The sequence below is a fragment of the Moschus berezovskii genome, chromosome 2, assembly GCF_049115385.1.
Source record: "Moschus berezovskii isolate FMDL1 chromosome 2, NW_MosBer_1.0, whole genome shotgun sequence".
In the NCBI taxonomy this organism is placed as follows: Eukaryota; Metazoa; Chordata; class Mammalia; order Artiodactyla; family Moschidae; genus Moschus; species Moschus berezovskii.
In genome coordinates this window covers 15,579,887-15,598,331 of record NC_142461.1, presented here as the reverse complement: position 1 = coordinate 15,598,331, position 18,445 = coordinate 15,579,887, and the positions used below count along the sequence as shown (strand labels likewise).

The following is an 18,445-nucleotide window of genomic DNA, read 5'->3' as shown; positions in this document are numbered from 1 at the left end:
TCAGTGATGCCATCCAACCATCTCATCCTCTGTCATCCCCTTCTCCTCCTGCCCTCAATCTTTCCCAGCATCAGGGTCATTTCAGATGAGTCAGTTCTTCGCATCAGGTAACCAAAGTGTTGGAGTTTCAGTTTCAACATCAGTCCTTCCAGTGAACACCCAGGACTGATCTCCTTTAGGATGGACTGATTGGATCTCGTTGCAGTCCAAGGGACTCTCAAGAGCCTTCTCCAACACCACAGTTCAAAAGCACAGTTCTGTCCAGAAGCACAGAAGGGAGGACCGAAGACAGGATCTCTCTTTATGAGGAGGTGGACCTCAGCCCAGGTTTTAGGGTGCAAGCAAGAGCCTCTTAAGTGGAGAAGGAAATGGCAACCCACTCCAGTGTTCTTGCCTGGAGAATCCCAGGGATGGGGGAGCCTGGTGGGCTTCCGTCTATGGGGTCACACAGAGTCGGACACGACTGAAGTGACGCAGCAGCAGCAGCAGCAGCAGCCTCTTAAGAATCAGGACACACCCTCTGCCTAATCAGGATGCCTGGTCCTGCCCCTAACCTCGCCCTTTGGGCAGTTGGACCCTGCCCACTGTGGGTCAGGTCCCGCCCCCAGCCCCGCCTCTACTGCCGGAAATGACCAATGAACAGCAGACCCCGCCCCTAGGCCCACCCAATGAGTGGCGGGTCCTGTCCCTTGTGGGTCTGCCCCCAGAGTTCAGACGGATTTTCTCCATCCTACAGCTTATCCCCCCTGTCGGTCCAATCTCAGAACCACTCAAAACCCACTTGGCTGCCTCCTAGAGTGCCCTCCGTACTCATCAGTGGCACTGGAAGCGCCCGCGTTGCCCTACTTAGGCGTAAGAGTATGGAGCTGAGCCCTCCAGCGTGCTAGTCTCTCGCCCCCTCCCCAGCCCCGTCCTTCTCCGAGCCTGGGTTCTGCCTGTCGTTGGTCTCCTCAGATCATCCTGGCACCTCCGATATAAGGCCCAGTTTCCCCCGAGGCACTCACGACAGCTGCCCACACCTTGGCATTGTGACCATCTCCTGTCTCTCTTGCCCCTCTGCCTCGAACACCTTGTATGACCCACATTCCACAGCCAAAGGAGTGGCCCCATGTGTATCTGATTAGATTTTTCTTCTCTCCCGAGCTCCCCCGCCACACACATACCTCCAACACCCCCTCCATCTCCTACCTCTTGACCCCATGGTGGGAACGCCCACATTCCATGTGGCCAGAGCCTTCTGGTCTGACAGGCTGTGCGGTGACCAGAGGACAGGGTGAAACGTTCCTCCGCTGACTCGGTGTCCTCCTCATGGCTCCCCTCGTCTGTGTCTCTGGATAGAGAATTATATTTCCTTTGACCTCTCTATTCACCGGGCTAATTGTTTCCATGCAGTCCTCTGGCTTCTAAGAATAGGAAAGGAGGGTGTAAAACTCAAGACTAAATTTATTCCTGACAGAGCTCAGGGAAGGAGCTTGCTCTAAGTCAATGGTCAGCTTTGTTAGTTGACTGAGAACAGGAGCACAGTTCAGGGACTGGTTGTCACTCCCTGTTAGAGATGATGGCCATCACTGAGGCATTTCATTTCTCTGCATACACACAGCCAGGAGAGGTGGCTGAATTTGGAGGTGACGCTCAAGCCAAGCATCATCATGGCCCCTCTCCACCAGATAACGAAAGCACCAGAGAGTCAGATGGAGGAGTCCCTCCTTTGCTCCAAGGAACTAGTGACAGAATTCCTTCTTCTTTTCTCCTCTCTGTCTTGCTCTGCTGTGGAAATGCTCATCCAGGCTGACAGGAGCCAATTCGCAGTTCCTTCTTCTGGCTAGGCATCAGCTCCTTCAGGGAGGCAAGAGTAAACAGAGTCTTTGACAAGAGTTCATAAGACTTTGAGAGCCAAGCCTGCGAAGTCAGTGTGGCCACCTCAGAGCTGGGTGTCCCAGCCTGCCCAAAGACCAACACAACCAGGGTCTGTTTAATTTGGTGAGGCTTTCTGGAAACCTTCCCCAGGCCAGGCTGTGGGGAAGATTGTATATGTCAATATGTAGATGCTGGGCATGGGGCACGCCAGGGAGAACCTAGTTGGGAGAGTATGTGGTCCTTGCCCTCCTGGTGTACATGATAAGTTATGAGCACAGAAGACTATCCCAGGTGTCAGGAGAGAGGCACAAACAAAGTTGAGAAATTTCAGAGGAAGCAACCAGGAAGGCTTCCCTGAGGATGAGCACTGGAATTGAGCCTCATGGGGATGATTACAACAAGCAGAGGTGAGGTGGAGGAGGGAAAAGTCTGGGTGAAGGCCTGGGCCTGACTGGAATGGGAGGTGGTGAGTGAGAGGTAGGCAGGAAGAGAAGGCTGGGGTTGGATTGCACCTGGTCTTGATTAGTCCTGGCTCTGCCAATGTTCGTCTGTGACCTGAGACTAGTCAAGTCTCCTTTCTGGGTCTCAGTTTCTCCATCTGTCAAATGGGAGAATTGGCCTAAAATCAGTGGTTTTCAACTTTTTCAGACCCATCATATACTTTTCATAACAAATAATTTGTAATGACTCAAAATTAGTATGACCGTCTCACAATTTCAAGTATATATGCACCCATATGTATGTATATAGTCTATGATATATATAAAGGAAAAAATAGAAGGAAAGTATTTATAATAAAATATTGTATATGTCAATATGTAGATGCTCACTCACAATCACCCCAGAAAACATAATGAATGAGTCAGGTGCTCACACCATAGGTAAAACACCATTCTGCCTCAAATGCAGTCTGAAATAGGTAGGTTATCTTGGTCAATGGTGTTCTTCTTAGAGATGTACTTTCAAAAAAAAGCAAATAATTCTTAGTGAAGTTCCAGACAAAACAAATTCAGTGTTCCCCCAGTTTATGGGGTAGTTGCATTTCAAAATATTCAGTATATATTAAAACTGTACAAAAATTATTTCATGTTTATGTATAAAATTGAGTTAAACTGTAGTTCTTGGTCATTGTAAAGATTTTTTCCATCCACATGAATATCTGGGGGAGCATCTGAAACTTATTGGTGGGGGGATATAGGATCACCCTGTACATTTCATTCAAGGCACTTAGCATCCCTGGATCATACCTATGGAGACAGCTCAAACACTCCCACGAGTTTCCAGATTACCCTATAGAGTGATTATCCAGCACCTGAAGAATCTTTAAGCTCCCTCCCAGCTCTGAAATCATCCAGTTCTGGACCTCATTCAGGTTTACTCAGCAAATTTTTGCAGAGTACCCACTGTGAGCCTTGTCCCCGGGAAATCATCAGTGAACAAGCCGCCACAGCTCTTGTCCCCCACAAGCGAGTTTCAATCCAATAGGCTCTTAACTGTCACCCTCCCGTTTTATAAAGGAAGAAGCTGAGGCCCAGAGAGGGCAGGCTTGTATTCAGCATCACACAGCTTCCTGGGGGCCAGCCAGAACCTGGCCTCAGGGAGGCACCATAGAGTGGGTCCACAGCCTTCTCTCCACTCATCTTCTCTTCCTCCCCCATCCCCGCAGTGCCAGCCGCCCTGACCCTGGACCCGGGCACCGCCCACCAGCGCCTGATTCTGTCCGACGACTGCACCATCGTGGCCTATGGCAACCTGCACCCACAGCCGCTGCAGGACTCGCCCAAGCGCTTTGATGTGGAGGTGTCGGTGCTGGGTTCGGAGGCCTTCAGTAGCGGCGTCCACTACTGGGAGGTGGTGGTGGCGGAGAAGACCCAGTGGGTGATCGGGCTGGCGCACGAGGCCGCGAGCCGCAAGGGCAGCATCCAGATCCAGCCCAGCCGCGGCTTCTACTGCATCGTCATGCACGACGGCAACCAGTACAGCGCCTGCACGGAGCCCTGGACGCGGCTCAACGTCCGCGACAAGCTCGACAAGGTGGGCGTCTTCCTGGACTACGACCAAGGCCTGCTCATCTTCTACAACGCCGACGACATGTCTTGGCTCTACACCTTCCGCGAGAAGTTTCCGGGCAAGCTCTGCTCCTACTTCAGCCCCGGGCAGAGCCACGCCAATGGCAAGAACGTGCAGCCGCTGCGGATCAACACCGTCCGCATCTAGCGCAGTGGAGGGCGACTGTGGGCGCTTGGGCTTGGCCACCAGCAAGAGCCTTGCCCACAGACAGGAGGTGGGGACTCCAACCCAGCGGGGCCACCCACGAGATCTCAGGCCTGTTGTTTACCCTTCAGCCTCACTTCCCCATCTGTGAAATGGAGGTTGTGCCCTGTGACTCGGAAAACCTCTTCCAGCACTGATGCTCTATAGCTCTGACCTTGATGGGGATGCAAGTTGTGGTCCAAGTACCAGACCTGGCTTCTCTTCATGGCAGCCCCTGCCTAACCACTCATCCTCCTCTCGGGCAGGTGTGGAGGCCTGCCTGTGTCTCCTTCCCACCCACATGCCCTGACCTCAGGATGTGTCAGAGTGTTGCCAACAGTTGACAACTGCAGAGAGAACCCTCACCGAGACTTGCCCCTGACCAAGCTAGTGATGGGCTGTTTTGTCCTTGATCACAGCCCACGGTGGACACAGGTGGTAGTTAGCCCCAAAGTCGCCTGAGAACCACCCTCTCCTTCCACCCCTGTACCACGAGTTTTATAGTTCCTGATTTTCCCATCTATCTGTGGGTAAAAGTGATATTGGGCTTCCCTGGTGACTCAGTGGTAAAGAATCCATCTGCAATGCAGGAGATGTGGGTTTGATCCCTGGGTTGGGAAGATTCCCCTGGAGAAGGAGATGGCAACCCACTCCAGTGTTCTTGCCTGGAGAATCCTATGGACAGAGGAGCCTGGTGGGCTTCAGTCGCAAAAGAGTCTTAGTGACTCTTTTGACTTAGTGACTAAACAGCAACAACAACAATAAAAATAATGCTGTGGCCTGTGGAAGGTACCCAGTAGTTGAGCCCACTTGTTACAGCCAGTTAAGCCCACAGGTCTTAAGGCAACAGGATGGCGCACCCCAAGGCTCATGTAGGACAAGCATCACTGGATGGTGGAGGTCCCCAGCAGCTCTGAACAAAGGTCCAACCAGGTCTATTGACTTGGTAAGGGTGTAGCAAGGCTGGGGAGAGCAGTTGTTTAGGCCCTGAGCACTGGGGTGGGCTGTCGGTTAGGCCCCCCCCCCATCAATCTTGGCATCTGTCTCAGTTGGGATACTATTGCAGAAAACATGAGCTGCTTTAGCTTTTTTTAATTAGACAAGGATTTATTACCAGGTCCCTAGTGGCTTTGCAAAATCACTGCAAGGGCTAGAGGAGCCGACTCTGCTGAATTTCAAGGAACAGCTCCCAGCCGCCAAATTCATCACGTCTGCTATAACCAGGAACGCTGCTCCCATCGGCAGGCGGCCACTGCATCAGAAGCTGCTGGCTGCAGAACTGTGCAGTCTCTGCTACTGTCCATGCCAGTAAATGATGTCCTGAGGCCTGCCTCCCTCCAGGCAATTCGGTTTCCAGATCCAAATCTCTACAAGGGATTCTGTTTGGGGAAACATAAATCAGATCCAGAACCTTGGCTGCAAGGGAGTCTGGGAAATGTACTTTTCTTCTTTCCAGCCTCATCCATACAAAAAGGCACAATAGAAGAAAGTGAGAATGGGTGTTGAACAAGCTCATTTTCAGTTTTTGCCATTGGAATCCACCTCTAGGCCTTGGCTTTGAGGCAGCGGAGCCTCCAGGTGTCCTGCTCCAAGGCTGTGTCCCTGTCCAGGACAGGCGCCCCTAGAGTGAGCCTGCAGGACCAAGCTGAAAGCCTCCTGCCCTAGGCTTTCCTTTCCAGTTCTGGGGCTTAGATTCTGCATTTGGGGTCTTTGATCATACCCACCTCAAAGAAACCAGACGAGCTGAACCTGGGGGGCTCCCACCTCACAACTGCTGCTCATGGGGACCTCCCTTGGGCAGGAGGAATCCTCAGTCTCACCCCACCCATTCAGCTACCAGAATCTGGGCCACCCCCAGCAGTATTTTTATTTTAAATGTTACCCATTTTGTGAGTTATGATGAATTTGTATTAAATTAAAGTTACAGGCTGTGAGTGGTCAGTGCCATTCATTTTGACACACACAGAGGCCCACCCATCCTGGCCCAGGCAGCATACATAAATCAACATGGCTAATCCACAAAGCAACCCGGCTGAGTAGCACCATACCCATTTTACAGAAGGGGAAAATAGGTTCATAGAGAGGACATGACTTGCCTACAGTCCCATGTCCCATACTAAGCGAGTTTAGAATTAAGCCCAAGGCACTCTCATCACAACTTACCAGTCAGGGAAGACTGTCAGTCTTGGCCTGGAGGAGGGCATGGTGGTAGTCTTGGAAGCAGAGAGGAGCTCATGAGACAGTGGGAAGGGACTGGACCCTAGAGCCCCACAGACCTAGGCTTAAATCCAGGCTCTGTCACTGTGTGCCTCTAGAAAAATGAATTAACTTCTCTGGACCTCAGTTTTCTCGCATGGAAAATGGGGATAATCACACCAATCCCACATGGTTTGTTATAAGCTGCAAAGTGCAGTGCATTTAGGGAGGACCTGCCTGTCACTCCAGCTGCCTCCCAGAGTCAGTGCCTAGAACTGGGTGGGTTTTCTCAACCTCTGGGCTGGCACTGCTCCTCAGGAGTCTATCTTCTTTCTTGTGCCTTCTGAGGGGGTGTGGGACCACCCAGGCCAGGCAGTTCCCCAGGTTTGCTATGTCAAAGGAGGTCCATCCCACCTCCGCCTGGCCCGTAGTCAAGGCCCTGCATGTGGACGCGCGGGTGTGTACACTCAGGAGAATGGCCCCTGGGGCCTCCTGTGGTTGTGCAGTGCACTGCAGCAGCCTTGGAAGCAGGACTCCTGGGCCTACTCTTAGTTCTGTGCTGACTTGTTTTGTGCCCTGAGGGTCCCTCCTCCATCGCCTCACCTACAGAATGAGGGAGGTTAGACCGGGTGCTCTCTACGATGGATTTTCACCTATACCTGGAGGCGGGGAGGAAAGAGAGAGGGAACTACCCAAGTCACTACTTGTTTGCAGTTCTTGGAAGATGGACATGAATGAGGAGGAGGAGGGGCTGTTGGCAAAGGCAGAGGGAAAGGTGTCTAAATGGTTGACAGCGCCCCAGTTTACAGAGAAGCTGTAGGGAGTGAACCTGGGACCAGAGAACCCCATCACCCCCTAGCCCATGCTCTCAGGCCCCTGTGACTCCTCCCAAGCCACACTCCTCTATTTTGCTCAGGGCATCTCTCCCCTGGAGGAAGAGTACCCTGTCCATGGTCCTTCCTCCCCCACCCCCACTCAGGCTCAGCACCTGGTCCCAGAAAGGCTGCTTGCTGCCCCATCTTCACCCCTGGTTTCCAAGTGTCTGCGAGTGTAGGGATCCAATCTGAACGCCCAACTGGGGACTCTGGGAAATCAGGGGACCTCCAAGAGGTATGAAGTGTCCAGAGACTTCCTGAATGAAAGAATCTGCGGTTGCCAGTATAACACCAGGAACCCCACACTTAATACAGGTAAGTGAAGAGGCGAGACAAAGGCAGTCTAGCCTGAGGTGGAAGCAGGGATCAGCAAGGATTTTCCTCAGGGAAGGAAAGAACTGATAGAATGACAAAAACCCCATTCACAACCGTGTTCATGGTCAGCAAGCGAAGCAGTGGGACTTTTTGCACCTTATCTAACATCGAAATAAGTCCATGAAGTCAGTATCATTATCTCAGTATTTGAGCAGGGAAACACTACTTACCAGGGGACCCACAGTCAGTACTCAGTAAAGCTGGAAATCAGACTCAGGCCTGTCCAAGGCTAAAGCCCAGCTCTTCACTGGCCTCCCTGGAAATGCTTGTCAACTTTGAGAACAGCTTCAGTGACAGGCAGCAGCCACCAGAAGTGTGATCCCCTTGGGATTCAAGGCGGGAACTTAACCCACACTCCACACCATTGAATTATGCAACTGTGAGTTAAGTTTCACCTATAGACTCCATCTCCTGTACCTCCCAGATCAGAGGTGGACTCGTGAAGGCACTGTGTGACCCGGAGCGGCTCTCTCTCCCTTCCTAGACCTCTGTTTCCCCATTTCTATCAAGGAGGGGTTTAGATTTCTAGCTAACTGATTGTCAAGGCAGTGGTTCTGATGGCCCAGGATCCTGTAAGTCTTATGTTGGTCCCAGGGCTTGGGCCGCTCAGCACCTAACAAGGCCATTAGCTCTGGGTCTTTCTCTCTGGAGTGGCAGCAGGAATAGAAAACAACAGAGATAAGGTCTCCTGGCAGCACAGTCTCAGCTCAGGGGCTCTGGGGATGGGCCTTCCCTCCTGCCAGAGAGGCCATCCCAGGAGGCTGACTGCTCACACCTGGATAGCATTCCTGGCTTCATCCCCTCCTGTCTGAGTCTTGGCTCTATTCACTCTCCCCAGATGCTCCACCAGAATGTAAGTTTGCAAAGGACCCTGTCACAGGCTTAAATGCAGACAGAAAGGAGTGGGATGAGGTTGGGGGAGGGGCAATGTGCTGACCGAGGTGCTGAACCTTCATTTCCACCAGGGAATGGTAATTTCTCCTTACTCTGGGATATCTGCAATTCTAGCCAGTGTCTCTGGGAAAGAAGGAGTGCTGGGAAGCAGAGGAGAAATGAGAAGGAAAGGGAATGAGAGAGGGAGGGAGAAGGGGAGAAAGAGAGAGAAAAGGAGAGACGCATTTAGGAGGTGTAGCCTCTAAAAAATAGCAAGAGATAGGGACTTTTATTCTGAAATATGCTCATTTTCCTTTTTCTTTTCTATCTGGTTTAAATTATGTGGATTTTTGTTTACCCTAGATAGAGTATAGAACAGTCTTCCATCTTCTTTCAAAATGTTGACAATTCTATCATATTTCTGACTCTTACAAAATGCTCCCCATTCACCCTAGGAATTCAGTGAAATAGGGGAAGAGTGACCACTTTGGACCCTAGAACCAGGAGGCTTCCTACTCTGATAGCATGTCAAGGGAGGGCCTTTCAGGAGGCTAGAGCCAGAGGCACAAAGCCCAGGCCCTGGTGAGCTCCCCCAAACCATGGGCTGCAATATGATCACGTCTGAATGCTCAAGGCACCCAAGGGCTCCTCCACCCCAATCTGGAGGCCCAGAGAGGGTTGGTTTCCAGTTCAAGATCATATAGCATATGGCAGAGCCAAGCCAGGGAACCCAGGTGAGGAAGAGGAGCAAGCAGAGTCAGGAAGTCCTCTCTGGGTGGAGACAGCCCAGTTGAGCATGCTAGTCAGCATCATAGACTCCAGGATGGCTGCTAAGAGACCACTGGCCTCAACTCCATCATTTCACAGGTAAGAAAACTGAGACCTGGATGGGAAGTCACCAGTCCATGAGGCAGAGCAGGCCCAGATCCAGGTCTCCAGACTCACAGCCATCAGTTTCTTATGCAACCTTTAATCTCCCCCATGTGGATTCTGATGCCTCCTCCTACCCCCTGGGAACTTGGAGTCAGAGCCAAAGGAGAAGGGGAGTGGCTTGGGTCCCTGCAGCTCCAGGCACTAAGAGCCGGTTACCTTTCTCCATCCTCCTCCCAGAAGAGAACGAAGAATTGGCCTGGACCCCAATGGCCCCTCCTCCAGGGCAGAGTCAGTCGGTGCCTACCCACACCTGGTACCTCCCTTACTGGCAACAGACTCCAGAGCCAGTAACAGCCACAGCAGGGACAAAGCCAACTGGGCAGCTGCTGGAGCCACTGGGAGTCACAGGTAAGAGAGGGCACTGGGAGTGATGGCCCAAGGAGGTCCCCTGATTCCATGGGCATTTGGGATTTTCTTCCTAAAGAAGGGGCTTTTGCCCCCTCTCTCACTGTAGGCTAAGCCCCTGTGCCTGCTTCCTGTGCTCACTGCAAACCCCAGGTGAAGCCCCTCGATGACTAAGCTGCCAGATCTACAAATCAGGAATGGGGTCCCAGGCTCAGCAGCTCTTCTCCTGCCCCTGGGAGGAAGGAGAAGCAGATAAGGGCCCCAGGAAAAAACAGAGACCAGCTGGAGGTGTGTGCTTCTCATAGGTGTGGGCTGTGGGCCAAGATCTAGACAAACCTGCTAAATCTGGAGTGGACCCCCACTCAGCCTCTGACTCACCAGTGACCCTGGACAACTCCCGGCATAGCCACCTTACTGACGTCCACGTCTTGTTGGTTCAATGCAAAAGATGGGTGGCCCTGGGCTATGGGGCAACCTCCGTTCTAAGGTTCTAGCTTGAGGCCGCCTCATGGAATTTGTCCAACAGTCTCCACCTGCTTCACCTTCCCTCTTCTTTGGGGGTCTCCCTCTGTCATATTTCTGGAATGCCCTCCTCCACCCCTTTCGTTCCTCCGTCAAAACTTACCCTCCCGTGTTCCTTAGAGTAACTGACTTGTGGTTTTCGATGCCTCCTTCCCCAACCCATGCACATGTATAAAGAAACCTCTTTTAAAGAACAGCTAGTGGTCGGATTTCAGACCCCACACCAAGCAGGTAGGAGAAAGATAATAGTGGGAATAGGAAGGCAGAAGAGACCTCCATATAGGCAGTGATACAGAAGTAGTTACTGTGTGGGCACAGATCTGGCCAGAAATGACCATGGCTCTCATGTACTGAACCGATCCAAGTCCTACTCCTGACCCAGCCTTCAGCCCTCACTCCCCCTCACCAACAACCAACAGGCTAATGGTGACACAATACTGTCTTTCTGTTTTGAGGATCTCCTGGTGGAGGAAAAAAATGATGATGTGTATAATATTAGAATCAGAGAACTCAGGATATTAAAATCAGGACTTCCCTTGTGATTCAGTGGCTAAGACTCTGTGTTCAAATGTAGGAGGCCTGGGTTCAATCCCTGATCAGGGAACTAGATCCCACATGCTGCAATTAAAGATCCCAAATGCCGCAATGAAGATCGAAGATTCCATGAGCCACAACTAAAACCCAAGGCACCCAAATAAATAAATAAATATTTTTTAAAAAAGAATATTGGGATCTCAAGTGGAGAGCATGGAGCAGAGTTTGGTCCTTAACGCTTCGGCTTTTGTGACACCCATCCACCTCCTAGAATATCTTTGCCCTCCTTTTTCTTCCTGTTGAAATCTTACTCATCCTTCACTTCCCACTCAAGGTGAAGCTGTCCTGGTCATTCAGGTCCAGTGGAACTCAATGTTCTGCACCCTTGAAGCACTTTGGGTCTCCCACTACCACTAGACCATGAGCATCGTGAAGCAGGGATCATGTTCCCTGGGGTCTTGGGTACAGAGAGGGTCACAGAAAATGTTTGCTGGGGAATTCCCTGGTAGTCTAGGGGTTAAGACTTTGCCTCCCAATGCAGCGGGTGCAGGTTCAATTCCGGGTCTGGGAGCTAAGATCCCATATGCCTCGAGGCCAAAAAATGAAACAACATAAAACAGAAGCAATATTGTGACAGATTCAGTAAAAAGACTTTAAAAGTGATCCACATTCAAAAAAAGGAACTTATGAAAAAAAGAAAGAAAATCTTTGCTGGCTGGAGCTGGTTAGTGTCCAAGCTGGAATCGTGGTTAGTGTGTCCAAGTTGGGAGGGAATGTAGAGACCAGGGATGGCTCCTCCCTAAAGATGGCCAGGACGAGCATACTGAGACACCCCCGGCCTGGCTCTGCCCAGAGAGAACCAGGAAGAGCCAGCAAAGACTAGGAACACTGCTTGATTGTCTTTTTTTCCCCCCATTATAAAATAACTTCTGCTTTTTGCAAAAAGATTACAATAGACATAAGCCTATAAAACAGAAAGTCCCCTCATTCTGCTTCCAGGAGTCAACACCTGTTTACAGTTTGTTGTAGGTCCTTCCAGGCATTCTTGTTTATACATAAATAAAGATAGCTTTTTCCTTTATAAAAATATGTTCATTTTTAATTGCCTATGAGTTCTGTGCGTGCGCGCATCGTGTCCGACTCTTTGCGACCCCAAGTTCTGTAAATTTCTACAATTTCTTGGTCAAAAGGCTTCTTCATTTTATTCTACTTTTAAATTTTATTTATTGATTTATCTCCGGCTGTGCTGGGTCTTCGTTGCTGTGCTCGGGCTTTCTCTAGTTGTGGTGACCAGGGCTACTCCCCGGTTGCCATGCACCAGCTTCTCATTGTGGTGAATTTTCTTGTCGTGGCGCACAGACTTAGTTGCCCTGCAGCATGTGGGATCTTCCCAGCCCAGGGATCAAACCCATGGCCCCTGCATTGGCAGGCAGATTTTTCCCCACTGGACCATGAGGAAAGTTCCTTGCTCATTTTAAATGTCTTGCTTTCCTAAGTAACTTTTTTTTCTTACAACATGTTCATTGTAGAAAAATTGTGAAATACAGTCAAGACACACAGAGTACATATTTCCCATCAGCCACTGTTGAGCGATAACCACTGCTCGTGTCTAGGTGATTACAGGTTTTTCCCCATGTGAGTACATATGTTTGTTTACAAAAATTGGAACACACTCTCCTGTTGTTTGCTAGCTTAATTTTTTCTCCACTTAATAATAGATTGTGTGTATTTTTCTGTATTATTGAATAGTCTTCTATAGCATCAATTTAATACAATAATGTTGTTTGACCTTGAGGTCCCCCTAGTAGCCTGTTTTTCCTGACTCCCCTTCTGAGTATGGAGCCTGCTGCACCAGTGAGCCAGAGCCTGTTGCACCAGGGTTTAACCTTGGCCTGCCCCCTACTTTCAGGAAGGGAAGGCCCTGGAAGGCCTTGAACACCTGCCGCCTCCGCCCCTCCTGGGATAAGGTCCCAACACCCCACGGATGGGCCCAGGGCCCCCCTGTAACTTCTCCACCGCCGCCCACCGGTGCAGTAAGTAGACACCATCGCTTTCCTCTGCTGCTCTCTGAGACCCTGGGCTCCTTGAGTCCTGGAGGGTGGGGGACTTGGGCGATCTCGACCTTGAGGTGGAGGAGGGAGGCTGGAATCAAGTGGAAGGGGAGGGGCGGAGTGCCAGTTGCCCTTGTACTTCAGCCAGTTCTTCAGCCAGCTTTTCCTCATGCTGCTGGGACTGGAGGAGTAACAGGGGCAGATGGGGGTGGGGGAGGACGGGGGAAGGAGCTAAGCTACTTGAACGTTTTCTGGTTCCCAAAGCAAATTCCCAACTTCCCAACCCAAGCCCATGCTCTGCCCCAGGAATTTACTAGCCAAATAGTAAGGAATTAAGTGTGATCCTAGACCAGACTCTGATCCACTCTTTGAGCAGGGGGGCGGTGGCTGGGGGGCCTCAGTCTCCCCTCCAATGTACCACGTGGTTCCTAAGGCAAATTCCCCACTCTGGAATTCTGTAATCCAATTCAAACCCACGTTTTCCCAAATGCTCTCTTTTCTCTCCAAGCCCCTGAAGACCTTACGATTGGTTAAATCTAATTGTGCACCAGACCTTGTTTGAGGGATCATTAACATAATGTGTATTATTAGCTGTCAACTTGTTTAATCCTCACAACAAGCCTAAGAGGAGGTACCCACTTTTATCCCCATTTCACAGATGAGAACACTAAGCCCAAAGAGTTAAAATGATTTTCCACATTAAATGGTTAAGCTCAGATATGAACCCAGGGCTGGGGGACCCCCAAACCCACGTTCCTTATTATTATCCCATCCGTGTACCACTGTGCTGTATGTGCAGAGATCATTCTTCCCTCGCTACAGTTGAGGAAACTGAGACCAGAGCAGGGAGGTGGATTCCTCAAGGTCATACAGCGTGTTCACGGCAGAGCTAGGTGAAGCCAGGCTTTCTGCCTCCAGCCCACCCTCACCTCCTGTGCTGCCCTGGCTAGCTTTCAAAGAGGGAAGCTGCTGAGCTAGAAACAGTCCTTGGACTGGAGTCAAATGCCCAGAACTGATTGGGGCAGTCAGGTAGAAAAGGTTATGTTTGTTCAGCCCAGCTTGGTTCTACCCTTCTCTGGCTCAGTTCCGGGAAGTGTTGACTTTGGACAGGTCCCAAAGGAGAAAAGGTGACTTTACCTGTGGGTGGGGGAGGGCTGGGCCAGAGGAGCCCCTTCCCCACTCTCCTCTTAGACAGCCCCACTGTGCTCTCCACTCCCTCACCCTGCCATTCAATCACTTACCTGACAAACCCTTATTGAGCGGCTACTATGTGCTAGTGCTGAGATCAAGGACAGGTTTATCTCCGGTCTCCATCGAAGAGGCGATAGTGACCAGTCACAGCACACGCGCAGAGGGCTGGGCTTGAACAGGAGGGGAGAAAGTCAGAGGGGCCACTGGAGGGGTACATGGAAGTTGAGACCTGCAGCATGAGTGAGAGTTGGGGACAGTGTTCCAGGCAATGGGAACAGCATGTGCTAGGGATAGGAGGCCAGAAATGAGATCATGCCGTTAAAGCATTGAATGTGAACCAAAGAGGCAGCCTCTGCATCTCAGGTTCTTCATCTGGTAAATGGAGATGGCAGCTTGCTAGTGGGCTACGACACGGTATGTAAAGCACCTTGGGTTACAGCATCACTCCTCTCCCTTTCAGTCCACAAACATGCGCCTAGCACCAAGTGCCAAACACTGGGGGAAATGAACTATTGCCTGCTTGTCCAAGGTCACTCAGTCTTTGCCTCCAAGCCTGTGATTGCTCTGTACCAGTCCTCCTTCAGACCTGGGGCCCCAGCTACTGAGGGCCAGGGAACAGGCTGCCCTTGGGGAACACTCCACTACCCCTGCCCTGATGCCTCTGTCCCTTCGTCCCCAGACGTGGGTGGCCTGCAGGCTGCAGTGATCATCATCCCAACCCTGCTCTCCTCGTCCACTCTCCTGATCATCAGCTTCATCTTATGGAAAACTTGCCGCCGGTTGTCTCGGGTCACCCATCCCCGCCTGCCATCCACATGAGGGGCCCAGGTAAGCTACTTAAGCACCTTCAGCACAGGCAGGGGTTCTAGATCAGTTTTATTCTTTGTCTCCCATAAGAGAAGAAATTCTCCTCATTGTCTTGTGGCAACAAGGGATGATGTACTGAGTTGGATAAAGCCTCATAGAAGCCACAGCCACATGTGCAGCCTCACAGTCTCCTGTACCTTTGTCCAGGTTCTGTTGGATGTAATCATCAACCCTGCAGGTCAAGGAAGCCCATTCTGCAGCCCCTGTAACTGTGGCTCTGGGTGACTATGAGACCAAGGCTGCCCTTACCACACTGCCCCCTTACCTTCCAGGGATACTCCCTGCCTGGTGGGGCCTCCACAGGGAAACCTGACCAAGGAGCAGAAAGTCCTCCTCCCGGGCCTGAATGAGAACACTCCTGGTTTCACCCCAGTTGTGGCATGGCTTATCACAGTATCCGAGGCTTGCAGTCCTTCAATCTTTCCACTTCTCATATCTCTAAACACTTGCACCGCCAGTGCTTTCCTGAGGTCATGGTGTTTCAGCTTTTCCTATGGTTCTTAGAGGGGACAATAGCCCGATGGCCCCTGGCAAGCAAGGCTTGGATGACACAGAAATTGCCAGGAGACTCCTCGTCTACCACCTGAGACCTGGGATTCAGAGGAGCAACAAAGTGAGGAAATTGGGTCTCACACAGCTTAATACAAAAGCCCAGAATTCTCACCACTGCCCGGAGATGTCAGGATGTCTGTTCCGATTGTCTGCCAGCCACGGGTTCATGGCATCTTACATGCATCCAGTGGTACCCAGGTGTGTAACATGTGCCAGGCATGCCAGGTGCTGGATTTATAACAACAAATGGGACCCAGACTAGGATCCAGTGGCTGTTACAGAACAATGATGACAGAGTCTGAGAAGTGCTTGGAGAGAGTACAGGAGTCTAGCAGAGCGTAAAGAAGAGACCAACAACCAGCTGGAGGAGGAGGGTTAGGGCAAGCTTCCAAGAAGTGGCATCTAAACTGAGACCTGCAGCATGATGGGAAGCTGCTGGAAGGAAGGTGGGAAAGGATAGAAGAGGCAGAAAGAAAAGAAAGCACAGTGTAAGGTGATGGAAAACTATGGCCCACGTTTTAGTTTTATAAAAACAGTTTTATTGAGACATAGTTACGTCCATTCATTTATGTGCTGTCTCTGACTGCTTTCGCTTTACACAGCAAAGTGGCATAGTTGTCACAGAGACTCTTCGGCTCACAAAGCTTAAAACGTTTACTCTCTTGTCCTTGAAAGAAAAATGTTGCTGACTCCTAGAAGTTAGAGAGCTTATACTGCCCCTTAGGAACATAGCAGTTGCAGGGTTGAGGGTGAGAACTCTACAATAAGCATCTCACAGCGAGTTCTTCTCTTAGCCATTGTGGATTGATCCAGAAGTAGACACACCTGATTGAAACTGACCTAATCAGATTCTCTCTTCCCAGGAATTTGAATTGTGGAACGTGACACCCAGAAATGGAGCTGAGTTATATTAATGCCTGTGAACCTCTGCTGCTGAGGCCCCTGGAGCTACCCTGCTCCTTTCAAAGACCCATTCGTCAATAATCCTTCTGATTCTGAAAGTCCTTGCAATCAATTCCCCAAACTTTTAATTTTCATTTCTTTCAGAATCAGTTTGTTACTTTTAAAGAAAAAACTTTAACTAAAATTAACAGGGAAGAGAAATGAAGCTGGTGGGGTGTACAGTCAGCATGATCCAGTGTATGTGTAATATGACTCACATATGTAATTTTGCATTTTCTAGTAGCCACATTTTAAAAATTGAAAAGAAGTTAGTGAAATTAATATTAACAATGTGTTTCATTTCACCCAATATAGATATATCATTTCAGTATCTAGTCAAAATTTTTAAATTGCTAATGAGATGTTTCACATTCTTCTCTTTGAACCATGTCTTTGAAATGTGGGGGGTATTTTACACATATAGCATATCTCAAATAAGACTGGCCACACTTTGAGTGCTCCATAGCCACATGAGGCTGGTCGCTTGTATAATGGATAGCACAGATTAAGATATTCAAGGTGATGAAGGATCTGCTAAGAAGTCCTGGCCTCATTCTGAAAGCAGTGGGCACCACCCGAAGAGATTCAAATCTAGAAGTAACATGATAAAATATATATATAACTTTAGAAAGGTCACTCTGACTTCCACTTATAGAATGGACAGGAAAGGAATTGAAGTTCAAGTTAGGGAGATCAGTTAGGAGGAGCTGAAGCGAGAATGAGAGGTAAAGATGTTGACAGTAGACTTTGGTGGCAGCACCGGAGATACTAAGATGCAGTCCTTCCCATCACTCCATCTCACATATCTTCCCCTGTTCTCTCTGGCAACCAAAGAGGCAAATCTATGATCTTTAAGGCATAGTCCCCAGTAGTTATGCCTGCAAAGTGGTCCACAATAGGAGATCAATCAAGAGATGTGTCTTTCCTCCCTCAATGCAATGTCCTCTGAATGCTCCTGCCCTCACCTAACCACTGATCCTGAAATTTGAAAGACAGGAATATTGGCCCAATCTATGGTAAACTGGAGGTCCTGTCCTAGGAAGTTTCCAGCAACTCTAAGAAGAGCTTTCCGCTGCATGGGTGAAGGTGGAAAGTTATATTCAACCAGAGTTGTAGTTTTGCTTAGAGAGTAAACATACAACAAATCAAAAGATGCAAGGGAGTAGTGGGTGAATGCAAGGGAATGATGATAAAATAACTATGGAATTTAAGCCGGCATGGGAATATTTAAGAGATATTCATAAAAATTCCAGTTCTCCAACCCTACCCCTTGCTTCTGGACTTTGGGAAGAAATGCACTTTTCTGTCCATTTGAGGCTAGGTGTGGCCATGTGACTAGTTCTGACCAATTAGATTACAGACTCTAGATGGAGCATTTAATTGCCAAGACCCTCCAGAGCTCTCTTTTCCCTCTCACATAGTAACCAATGTTATTTGAAATGGTGGCTTTTCCATCAGCCTGGGTTTCTCACTATGAAAAGCAGAGTCCTCTGTTGACTGACAGTGTTCAAGTTGTATGAGCAGGAAATAAATCTTTCTTCATTGTATTAAAGCTTAAAATGTGAGCCTTAAATATAAACCTGAATTATTGGGATGGTTTGTTACTGCAGCACCACATAGCCTAGCCTGACTGATATAACCAGAAGAGAGGACAGTAACAGGGAGGGAAAAAATGCAAAATGTAAGATTGATCGATTTCAGTTCCTGGCACTGAAGGCTGACGGAGTCTCAGTAGGAGGGAGGAGAATAACTGGAGAGACATGTTTAGAGCCTTAAATCCATGTCAAGGTCTAGACAAGATCTCTGAAGCAAGAAGCTGAGAGAACAGTGTCAGAAGGGTCATCTGTGTGTATATTGAAATTGTCAAAGATTAAGACAGAAATAACATCGAAGAGAGTTAACAGGCAGAAGCCAAAACTCTTAATTGTTTCTCTTCCCGCAAGGAAGGTATGAATGCCATGAAGGCAAAGACTTTTGTGCTAACATTTATGTCCCCAGTGCCTGGGATAGCGCCTGCCACAGGGAAGACACTGAATATATACTTGCTGAATGAATGAGCAGAAGAAGGGGAGAATAGTA

The 18,445-nt window shown here is 49.6% G+C and overlaps 1 protein-coding gene across 2 annotated transcripts in view; it reads left to right on the top strand.

Annotated features, from left to right (window-relative positions):
- Positions 1-6,044, top strand: part of TRIM62 (tripartite motif containing 62) — a 38,995-nt gene extending 32,951 nt beyond the window's left edge. For both annotated transcript variants that reach the window (XM_055398250.2, XM_088844754.1), the window contains one exon: positions 3,524-6,044. In XM_055398250.2, coding sequence (XP_055254225.1) covers positions 3,524-4,074 — 551 coding nt within the window. In that variant the 3' untranslated portion in view covers positions 4,075-6,044. The remainder of the gene's footprint in view (positions 1-3,523) is intronic.
- The last annotated feature ends 12,401 nt before the right edge of the window (positions 6,045-18,445 follow it).